At 39.6% G+C, this 12178-nt stretch overlaps 1 protein-coding gene across 2 annotated transcripts in view; it reads left to right on the plus strand.

The window, feature by feature from the left end:
- The first annotated feature begins 245 nt into the window (after positions 1-245).
- The window catches only part of LOC124862162, a 21922-nt gene continuing 9989 nt past the window's right edge, over positions 246-12178 (plus strand). Inside the window, exons 1-5 of one of the 2 annotated variants that reach the window (XM_047355975.1) lie at positions 246-1113; positions 4642-4689; positions 4764-4889; positions 4968-5039; positions 5132-5182. In XM_047355975.1, coding sequence (XP_047211931.1) covers positions 886-1113; positions 4642-4689; positions 4764-4889; positions 4968-5039; positions 5132-5182 — 525 coding nt within the window. In that variant the 5' untranslated portion in view covers positions 246-885. Of the gene's footprint in view, positions 1114-2609; positions 2874-4641; positions 4690-4763; positions 4890-4967; positions 5040-5131; positions 5183-12178 lie in introns of those variants that run through there. The other variant, XM_047355976.1, reaches the window with a different exon arrangement.

The following is a 12178-nucleotide window of genomic DNA, read 5'->3' on the forward strand; positions in this document are numbered from 1 at the left end:
TAATATGTCCAATCCCTAAATTAACTAGAACATTCAGTCATTCACTATACCGCTTATTCCATAGTGGGTCACGGGGGAGCTCGTGCCCATCTCCAGCAGTCTACAAGTGAGAGGCAGGGTCCACCCTGGACAGGTCGCCAGTCCATCGCAGGGCAACACAGAGACATACAGGACAAACAACCATGCCCACACTCATTCACACAGTTAGGTTAATTGGGCTCTCTAAATTGCACTTAGTTGTGAATAAGTGTGTGCATTGTTATCTAGAACCTTTTTGGCCACATTTTATTATCAAAAATTAATTTACAGAAAGAAATTAGTTTGAATATTTCTGAAAATTACTGTATTTTGTATTTATTATCACACTTTGTTAAAAACATCCCATCAAGAAAAATTACAAATACTAGAGCATTTAATTTTTTTTTTCTTGCCAATTGTTAATATAAAATTAATTTGGTTTAAAACAGCCTTAAAATGGCTTATGTTTTCTTTTTGTTTATTACAATCTCTTGTCTCCTTTTTTGTTATTTGTGATTACTAATAAAGTTAAGCAAAAAAAAAAAAACTTCCGACTTTCCAGGTTCAGCGGGTTTTTCAGATGCTTTTTGGTGCGTATCCCTCAGACGTATGTATATTCATCGTTCCACCTCTTGCGTTTCATTGTTGAATTTAAAAAAACAAAAACACAATAATTTCTTTGAAAAGGCCTGTGAGGAAAAAAAAAAAAAAAAAAAGTAAAATCCTACTTCCGGTGCAGACCGGAAGTGGAAGCAACGGGTCCAACGGAGCACCTCCTTGTTGCTAGCAAGAAGTAAAAAAAAAAAAAAAGGGGGGGGGAAAGTTGCAGTTATAAATATTTTCGGATTTCATCAGTTATCGGACAAAATGCCCCGTGGAAGCGAGATTCCAGAAGGTATCAGGTCGAGAGCTGTTGATCTACACAAAGCTGGGAAGGGCTACAAGTTCATTTCAAAGACTTTGGAGATTCCTCTTTCCACGGTGAGGAGCATTATCATTAAGTGGAAACGGTTTAACACCGTGGCCACGCTACCGCGGAGTGGAAGACCCACGAAGGGGAATCCTAGGAGGAAACGGAAAGAAAAGCTGGATGAGGTGAGGATGATTTAAGGGAAAGCTGGAGCGTTTTTATCTGCCCTGACCGTCCAAACAAAGGAAATCGCTGCGGTTAAAGAGGCTTGCATTCACAGATGGTTTTCATCCTTCTGCTCCCGATTCAATTCAATTCTGTTTGTTTTCATAGCGCAGTTCTCAACACATATCATCTCAAGGTACTTACCAATTTTTATAAAATCATACAGATTCCAACTCAAGTACATACAATCCAGCTGACCCTATTCATCACACATGGCAGTCAAATTCAGATTATTATTCAGTTTGATTGAAAAGTTTTCCATCTAAGGAAACCCGCAAATTGCATCCTACTGAAAATATGTGATCGGATTAAATGTTTGATTTTTTTTCTTTTTCATTGTGATATTATGCTGCTGTAACAAACTGGCATTTTACACAAAAGGCAGTAAATGAGGTGCTGTAAATGTAACCCTTTATTCATATATCTCTATCTAGCTGTCGCCTACCCACCCTTCCATCTTTTCATCCTTCCATTCATTCATCTTTATCCAGCATCCATCCAACCAACCATATCTATCATCCAACCAGATCTTCCTAACAATCATCCATTGCACTCTATCTAGCATCCATCCATCTTTAGCTAACCTTCATCCGTCCATCTCTAGTTATCATACATTCACTTCTTAGCAATCATTCTCCCATCAGTATTTAGTATGCATCTCTAGCTATAATCCATCTCTTTCATCAGTGCATTTGTTTATCTATCCAACAATTTTCCACCCATCTCTTCCCTTTCTAGCATCCATTTCTTTTTACTGTCCAGCCACGCATCCATCCTTCTGATATTTAGTGAAGTAAATCAACCACTTGGATGATCCTTTGTTACATTTTTAGCATTCAATGTGTTGCTGTATTTAATGTTTACTCAGAATTTGCAATATCAGAGTTATGTTTTAAACTTTGGCTGGAGCACCCTCCTGAACTCGGGATTTGAACTTGGAAAGACGTAGGTTCCTGTTAAATCCATGTTCAACTTTAATGTGGCTGCTGCTCCTAAAACGTAGCAACGTTTGCAGGAATAAACTGCTCATAATGCCTTCTTATGGTCTTTAACTTCACGGAATCTAAAGAACACAATGCTATGGACGTGTTTAGGTTGTACTTGAACGCATGAAACGGAGACACTTTCAAAGCTTGTTTTGCTTATATCGGTTTGCCCAATAATAGGACAGGCTTTCCGCGCTCGACCCGGATGTGACCCAATTCCTGGCTCAAAGTTCCGATTTCCGAGGGGAAATGAATGCAACATTTCTGTCACCACTCGGATATCTGTTGATTTATTCTTATTTCGGCTTTTGATCTTATAAAAAATAAATGAACTGATTGTTTTTTCTGTGTAAAAAACAAAACAAAAAACGGCGTAGTCAGAGTTGTAAAATCGCACTTCCGTTGTAGACAGGAAGTGAAAAAGACACAGCGCTCCCTTTTTGCTTACAAAAACAATAAAATATAAAAGAAAAATGGTTAATTTAAATAATTGCTGATTTTCACCAAATATAAGGAAGATGCCCCGCGGAAACGAGATCCCGGTCGGTATCAGATCAGAAATTGTTGCGCTGCACAACGCCGGGAAGGGCTACAAATGAATCTCAAAGACTTTACAGATTCCTCATTCCACAGTCAGAAACATTATCATCAAATGGAAACGGTTCAACACTGTAGCCACGCTGTCGCGGACAAGGAGGGATGGAGAGAGGACACATAGGGGAATGCTGTATGAGGTGAGGGGAAGGATTAAACAGCTTAAACAGAGTCTTTTTTTTTTTTATTATTCGGCTCCTTTATATAAGATTTTGTCATTTTTTTCTAAGCTCTTCTAAGTATTAGAAACCTTTTAAATAAATTATTAATGTATTGCAGCAGGATAACCTACCACGACAAATTGGAGAAAGTCCCTTTTTTATTGGAGTATGTTAGAAAAAAATGTGATTATGTTAATATCCTTTTATTCTTTGTAATTTTACAGCATTGGTTACCTCAGTTTGAACTTCTGTGCAGATGTTAGCTCTCACAGGAATGCTGTGGCCTTCAAGACTGACTGCAAAGCTGACATTCTGAACAGTGTTAACCGCTAGAGGTTATCTCATCCACGATCCGAGGCGGAGAGCACTGCGATCATAAACTGCAAAGTTAATAGCTTGTAAAACTAAAGAATGTGGAGGCAGGGTACTGCAGATATGTGGAGATGCATTCCCTGTGTTAGGAAGTCCAGCTTGAGACGACTCACCCTGTGCAGATTGTATTTGGCCTGGGCTCCTTGCAAGTCAAATTTGATTGTGTCTCTTTAAAAAAATCTGAGTGTCTGTTGTTTCTTGATAGAAAGTAAATAAGGAAACATTTTTCCTGGCAGTACTTTTCTTTATTGGAAGGGAAGAAACATGAGGAAATGTATTTTTAACGAATTCACCAGTGTTACACTGCCTGTCCTGCTGTTAATCCTTTCTGCATTTCCCTTTAGCTGATGGCACAGCACTGAGTTTTCATTTCTAACATTTTACAAGGTTTGGGTACAGAGACAGAGGGATCTTTGACCATTCCTCATTGCACAATCCCTCTAGATCAGGGGTGTTAAACTCCAATCCTCATGGGCTGTTGTCCAGCATGTCTTACACTTGTTCCTGCTCAATCACAGCTGATCTGAAGCTCGTAAGCCTTTGACCTTTAGGAGAAGTCTGTATTGAGTTGGTTTTATGTGTGTTGAACCAGAGAAACATCTATAGCTGTCCCAGTCACACAAAGTCTGGAGACAGACTCCTATAAGAGTTGATTTTGTGTGTGGTAAACCATTTTTGTGTTGATTGTGTCTAATGTTTCAGATCTTTTATCATGGTAAAAGTCCCAATGATGAATTTGAGTTGTTTGGCAGTGGCCACGAAGTTATCATTTAAAATCTCTCAGTATTTTCACTGTACCTAACAGTGGGCGTTAGAGGCTTTTCCACATTTTCACCCTTTATTTACCGAGAATATTTGTTGCTGTAAAGCTCAGTCTCGGTTTAGTTTAGCAAACGCCACCTGTTTACGTTTGTGATCTGGCATCACTCCCACACATCTCGTTGGCATGTAGATCATGTCTGGTTGTTATGGAGCCCTTTTGACCCCAAGATTCTTTACCTCCTTTCTCTTCACTGTGCACCATGGAAAGATAAACTTGGCTCATTGGCTTAAGGAATAGGCCTCTGTTTTATGTAGGATTTACACCCCAAGGAAACAGAATGTTGTGTTTTACTAATTAGAAATTCTTAGAAACTCTGATCCGCTTAAAAAAACAACTGTGTAATTAATGCATTAACTGGTTTACAGTTATTTTAAAGGGATTGTTAATCGTACCAATAAATATTCCTTAATAATTAAGGAATTTAATTATTTTACTTTGTTAAAAACTGAGATTATTTTCTCCATTGAATAAATGTACTCCAGTTTAATGTTAATTTAGTGCCAGTAGTAAAGTTATCATAAAAGACTTTGATTTGGTCTTTTTGTTTCTTAGGCTGATTCTGCTGGACCTGCTAGTGACAAAGATGGAGCTTCTGATGAGGTAAAGTTAAAACATATGAAAACTTTGATTTGCTTCAGAATGGAGAGTAATTCTGTCTTCGTGTTGAGATGCAGCCGAAGCACATGAGCAAGGTCCGAGGGAAAGCTGGGAATGCAGATTCTAACTCATCTGATACAAAACCTTCAAAGGACGACTGGGTGTCATCCGGAACAACTCTTCACAGTGGAGATAAAGAAATGGTAAGATATGTTCATAAACAGCTTATTAAAGTTTAGACAGAAAGATTAGTCATCCTTCTGTTTCCTTCTAAACTCCAGAGAGACTTCAACAGCAGTTGTGAAGAGGGTGACAACACAGGACAATTCGACTCCGGTGAAAAAGATCCGATGGTGTGAAAACATCTACTAAAAATCGTATTTTTTACAGACATTAAGCCCATTGCATCAACGTTCTTATAGGATTTCTTTTCTCTGACTTTTAGTCCAGTTTCCTGTTTGCCAGATCAACAGGGGAAGCAGAGGACCATGAAAGGGTAAAATACATTTATGTAAATAATTACATTGCCTTGCAAAAATATTCAAACCCATTGAAGTTTTTCAGATTTATTTCATGTTGGAACCATAAGCTTTAATGTGTTTTATTGGGGATTTATGCGATAGACTAACACAAACTAGTTCATCATTGTGAAGAAGAAGGAAATTATACATGGTTTTCAAAGTTTTTACTAATAAAATTTTGAAAAGCGTGGCGTGCATTTGTATTCAGCCCCTATTTACTTTGATGCCCCTAAATAATATCCACTTCAACCAGTTACCCTATGTGCACGTAGGAACGTGACGTAATTTCCTCTAAAAAATCAGGATGGTTGTTAACATCCGGTAGTCGCTGAAAGCGCCCGCTGTGCTAGCTAGTCACCTCACCGCTCTTGTAAATCTTTTTGTTATTTATATGTGAGTCTCTTCTACTCATCACCTGTCCATTTACATGTCCTAAACATGACATGCAAACGGGCAAAATTGTTGTTTCAACAACGTACGGACAGCAGGTCCAACCACCGCTGCTGTGTGCCATTCTGCACTGCATCAACGAAGTCCAATTCTTACCTGAGCTTTCACACCTTTCCAAAGGACTCCGAATTACAGAAGCAACGGGCTGTTAAGATCAGGAGAGATCATTTTATCGTCACCAATACTTCCCGAGTGTGCTCACGACATTTTGTTACTGCTGATCTGATCGAGCCTCCCACTCCTGCTGGACGTCGACGACAGCAACCTGGAGCTGTTCCTGTGCTTTTTCATTGGAATAACTATAATATTCCAACACCACGACTTGGAGTATGGGAAAGAACAGAGCGTCCACCGAACACCGATCTAACAGTGATGCAGACTCACCCTGATGAAGATGACCCCGGGTCCTGTCACGAACATGACTACTGCGCCAGTACTGAGCCCGCTGCCCTTCATCTCTCCCTCAACGAAAACAAAGAGCTACGCGAGGAGATCTCAAAGCTCCGAAAACAGATAGAGGACTTGACCGTCAGCAGCAAGTTCTGTTTGGAGAGGTTTTCTGCGTCTGATGAGGACATACGATTCTTTACCAGGTAATTAAAATATCCACAGTGTGTGAGTTAGAACCATAGATCAGCAGAGCTATTACATGAAGAGCAGTAAAAATAACATTATCTGGGTGGACTATACTGACTATAGTTCTTAAATGTCCTAGAGTTGGATAATAGAGATGACAATTAAGATCAAATGACTACATATTTACAAATCAGTGAGTATTGCTGGGAATTATGTCAACCTTGTTTTGGTTATCAGAGATGATCTGAGTTATGACTGGTGATTACTGACTGTAATTTCAACCAGGCAAGTTAGAACATCTGTCTACAGCTCAGTGATATTAATCCAGATGTGCAATACATTAGATGAGAGACACAAGACAATGTGAGGAGATAGTATATGTATAAGTATTGAATGGGCCTTCTCTGGGGTCTGAAATAAGATGTGAATGAATTAGCCTGATCAATATATCTTATATGTTTCACAGATTTGCAAGTCATGCCCATCTGATGGGTTTTTGGAAGCAAATAGAACCAGCCGCCCTCAATATTATACGAGTTACAAGGGCACAGAGCGTCACAAAGACTGATCAAGTCCCTCACTCTGCCAGTGCAACGGTAAATGTTTTTCTGTTGTCCTTACAAAGCATTGTTTTTTCCCCTTAGTTTATGAATCATTTTATTTTTTTTATCATTTGATCACTTTATTATTCATTTTTATCAATCATTTTACGACCTTTAATACCTATTGTTTTCTTACTATGCCACTGCATTGCCCGTTTGTTTTTCTATTGTTTTATTCATGTAAAGCACATTGTCTTGTTACTATATAAATAAACTTGCCTCGTCTTACATCAGAAAGATTTTTGATTATCATATATAGGTTGCCAAGTGTAAAAAAAAAATGTCACTAACACATTTGCATTATTTAGTTAACAATAACCTAAATAACAAGAAAATGTTAGTGGAATTTGTTTTACTAGGATTTCACACTCAACATGAGCTAAATAATAATTTGTTGGTGACATTTTTTGAACATTTTATTTTACTGGTCATAATGCATTTCCTGCCAAAGGGTAACTTTTGTTTTTTTCCAGGTCCTTCAACCAATTGATGAGTTCTTCCTGTTCATGAACTACCTGTCATTGGGACTGATGCAAAAGGATTTGGCCCACAGATTTAGAATACATCAGTCAACTGTGAGTCGCATTGTTAACACCTGGGCCAACTTCCTTTATACTGTATTGGGAGCTGTGAATATTTGGCTAGATGAAGACACTGTGAAAGCTCACCTCCCAGAAGTGTTTCAGGACTACGCTGACACTCAAGTCATTTTAGATTGCACAGAACTGCGATGTCAAACCCCAAACTCCCTTCTCCTCCAGAGCGAGGTGTTTTCCACTTATAAATCACACTGCACATTCAAAGGGTTGATTGGGATAGCCCCTCATGGTGCAGTGACCTTTGTGTCATCTCTTTATCAAGGTGCCACCGGTGATAAAGAGATCTTAAAGCAGTCTGGCATTGTGGCCCTCCTTAAACCATCTATGGCTATCATGGTGGACAAGGGTTTCCTTGTGGAAGACTGTGTACCATGCAAAGTCCATATACCCACGTTTCTGTCGAAGAGAGCTCAACTGTCTAGGTCAGAGATCAGAAAGACACAGTCTATTGCAAGACTGAGAGTCCATGTAGAGCGTGTGATTCACAGAGTCAAAGAACATAAAATATTCAGCACAGTGATTCCTCTTTCAATCACAGGCAGCATAAATCAACTTTTTGCTGTTGCCTGTCTTTTGGTGAATTATCAAAATGGTCCCTTGGTGAAAGCCTGGGCAAGCAATTGCTAATCTCAATCCAGGATTAGAAAGATGATAAAATAATGTGTATAGTTCTTATCTGTGTAGAGACTTGCATCTCTAACATCAAAAAGATCCCTTTAGGTCATGCACTGCACTGTAAATATACAGGTCCTTCTCAAAATATTAGCATATTGTGATAAAGTTCATTATTTTTTATAATGTAATGATGAAAATTTAACATTCATATATTTTAGATTCATTGCACACTAACTGAAATATTTCAGGTCTTTTATTGTCTTAATACGGATGATTTTGGCATACAGCTCATGAAAACCCAAAATTCCTATCTCACAAAATTAGCATATCATTAAAAGGGTCTCTAAACGAGCTATGAACCTAATCATCTGAATCAACGAGTTAACTCTAAACACCTGCAAAAGATTCCTGAGGCCTTTAAAACTCCCAGCCCGGTTCATCACTCAAAACCCCAATCATGGGTAAGACTGCCGACCTGACTGCTGTCCAGAAGGCCACTATTGACACCCTCAAGCAAGAGGGTAAGACACAGAAATAAATTTCTGAACGAATAGGCTGTTCCCAGAGTGCTGTATCAAGGCACCTCAGTGGGAAGTCTGTGGGAAGGAAAAAGTGTGGCAGAAAACGCTGCACAACGAGAAGAGGTGACCGGACCCTGAGGAAGATTGTGGAGAAGGGCCGATTCCAGACCTTGGGGGACCTGCGGAAGCAGTGGACTGAGTCTGGAGTAGAAACATCCAGAGCCACCGTGCACAGGCGTGTGCAGGAAATGGGCTACAGGTGCCGCATTCCCCAGACCTGGGCTACAGAGAAGCAGCACTGGACTGTTGCTCAGTGGTCCAAAGTACTTTTTTCGGATGAAAGCAAATTCTGCATGTCATTCAGAAATCAAGGTGCCAGAGTCTGGAGGAAGACTGGGGAGAAGGAAATGCCAAAATGCCAGAAGTCCAGTGTCAAGTACCCACAGTCAGTGATGGTCTGGGGTGCCGTGTCAGCTGCTGGTGTTGGTCCACTGTGTTTTATCAAGGGCAGGGTCAATGCAGCTAGCTATCAGGAGATTTTGGAGCACTTCATGCTTCCATCTGCTGAAAAGCTTTATGGAGATGAAGATTACATTTTTCAGCACCACCTGGCACCTGATCACAGTGCCAAAACCACTGGTAAATGGTTTACTGACCATGGTATCACTGTGCTCAATTGGCCTGCCAACTCTCCTGACCTGAACCCCATAGAGAATCTGTGGGATATTGTGAAGAGAACGTTGAGAGACTCAAGACCCAACACTCTGTATGAGCTAAAGGCCGCTATCGAAGCATCCTGGACCTCCATAAGACCTCAGCAGTGCCACAGGCTGATTGCCTCCATGCCACGCCGCATTGAAGCAGTCATTTCTGCAAAAGGATTCCCGACCAAGTATTGAGTGCATAACTGTACATGATTATTTGAAGGTTGACGTTTTTTGTATTAAAAACACTTTTCTTTTATTGGTCGGATGAAATATGCTAATTTTGTGAGATAGGAATTTTGGGTTTTCATGAGCTGTATGCCACAATCATCCGTATTAAGACAATAAAAGACCTGAAATATTTCAATTAGTGTGCAATGAATCTAAAATATATGAATGTTAAATTTTCATTAAGGAACTTTATCACAATATGCTAATATTTTGAGAAGGACCTGTAGTTTGTGTTAAGATACATTGGAATTTCATTAAATGTATGAAGTGCTTTTACTTTAATGTTAAAATTGAGATTACATTATACAACACTATGTATTTTTTGTACTTTCACTGAATATGTAAAAATGAAATGAATACAGTAGTAATATTATTGTCAGAATAAAATGTGAAATGTTTTTTAATCGTTCATGAGTTCATATCTTTATTATAATTTTCTATTACATGGGCATGAAGAGGTATTTTGGCAGGTAAGTGTTAAAGAAAAACGTGTCACACCTCTTTTTCAACTCCTCTAATACAGTGTTATCTCTGTATATCTGCTGCACAAAGACGTCATTATGGGCGCAGATAACAAAATCGCACCACTGCATACCAGTGATCAATAACTGGTCCTGGACTTGTCAATAATGACCATGGCTCTCCTTCAATTTGTGTAGCCCTTGTGTCACTTTGAGGAATTTGCAGTCTACATAGCTTTGTGCATTTGGGCATTTCATTTCTACGAGCCCAAATGATGGACGCTCAAGTGGGTCATATACAAGCCCATCAGGCGACGCACCCAGCCAAGATGCATCTGGATGGATCACTAGCCCACACTTGGTCAGGTTCAGGTTTTTCAAAACTGCATAGTCCTTTAAGGACCCCGTTTCCATTTCAAGTCCCCTCTTCATGTGTGCCGTTTTGTCGTGTCCCTCGGATTATCCTTTCTGCCAGGCTTTCTGCAGTTCCTGGACCTCTAACATGGCTCACCTCTCTGAAATGTGAGGCAGTCACTCTTTCTCTCCTAAGTGAATGCCACTCATGTGTCTCACTTTGGCATCTTGTTGCCTCCTCAATAAGGTGTGACTGTGACCAGGTCACAGAAAGTGAGGTCAGGTGTAGCTGTTCTTGATGTGTCGGCACAAATGAAAATTCGGATGGGTTTAAATGGTAACCTTCTAGTGGCACATTCGGGAATGGGGGTGCATCCTCATGTATGACAACACAATCAGATGGAGGTGGTGGTTGTTGATAGGACAGTACACTACCAGCTTGCACCTTCCCAAAGATGGAGTCCACAAGTGTCTTGTCAGCGGAGATGTTCATAGTGCAGATGAGGGGAAGAGATTCAGATTTCATTCCAGCATAGGCTGGTCCAGGATTGAGGATGGCCGGGTGTGGGAGCTCACCGCTGTAGGCCTTGTAAAGTGTAGATCTGAAATAACAGAACAGTTGATGACATTTATTTTTACACATTGTAGTCTGTTTACCAGCACAACTGACTGAAGCGCAGATCACATGTCATCTGAAGCACTAGGAGGTAAAATGAAAGATTTTGAAGAGAAGAGGGTAACAGCAATGATGCAATAACATCAGATGATCAAGAACATTTATTTTTACTAACAAATCTACAAATTTATCTACAAACTGTAGGCTCCTTATTAAATGTTTAGTTTAGGCTTTAAGACAACCATGGCATCCACAGGTCCTGGCTTCACCCCCTATTTATTGAAAACACTGTGTTAGTGAAGTGACTGTAAAATGTAATACAAATGTTAGATAATGAAATGAGACAAACCATAGTACGTGGTTTATGCCACTTCTGTTCTGTCCGTGTGCATGAAAGTACAGGAGGGTCAACAGACAGACCACATTGGGAATAATGAGCAGTCTGGAAAAGCAATGCAACTAAGTGGTTGCAGATTCCACAACCAGCTACACAAGAGCAGTTGCTGCTAATCAGCACAACTGGTGTTGAATCACGTAATGTCATCTGAAAAACAGAGACAAAATGTAATATCTTGAAAAGAAGACCGTCTCCAGCAATGGCAATAGGAGCAACATCTGCCCTGTGCTCTTGTTAGTGGTGTATTTCACTTGTCTACTGTCTCATGTAACATTTGTGCTGTTTTGAATCACTTACACACAGACGTGGGAACTATGAACTAAATATCATTTAAATCTGAATTTCATTTTCACTCCAGATGAGATGTTTCCACATAGGAGTGACAGAATTACAGATTTTCATTGTTTCTTGTGCCACCAGCAATGGAACAGTGCAGGTTTTACTTCTACTGCTTCAGGAAGAGTTACCAGAATATGGTAATAGGTATAAGTGTAGAAGCTATAAGTTAATAAAGAAGTTAAGATGAAAGGAAAGAATACATTTAGAACATGCAGTGAAGTAAGAGCAAGGACAAAAAGGGTAGAACTCATATTGAACATGTTCAACAGAACCTCGAACGTTCTGTTGAACAGAACTTGGAACGTCTCATTTTAACCAGTCCTACTCTCAGCTGGTGTCTTCCTCATAGATCTGAAGCAGTGAGCCCTCACTGTTATCTCTTTAGCCGTATTTTTACCTGATACTTCCATCAGAAATACAAACATGTTAAAAAAAATAGGCATTTCTACTACCAGGATGGTTTGGTTCGTGACAATAAACAACAGTCACATCACTAGGCAGCTATC

This window comes from Girardinichthys multiradiatus, chromosome X (assembly GCF_021462225.1).
Source record: "Girardinichthys multiradiatus isolate DD_20200921_A chromosome X, DD_fGirMul_XY1, whole genome shotgun sequence".
Classification (NCBI taxonomy): Eukaryota; Metazoa; Chordata; class Actinopteri; order Cyprinodontiformes; family Goodeidae; genus Girardinichthys; species Girardinichthys multiradiatus.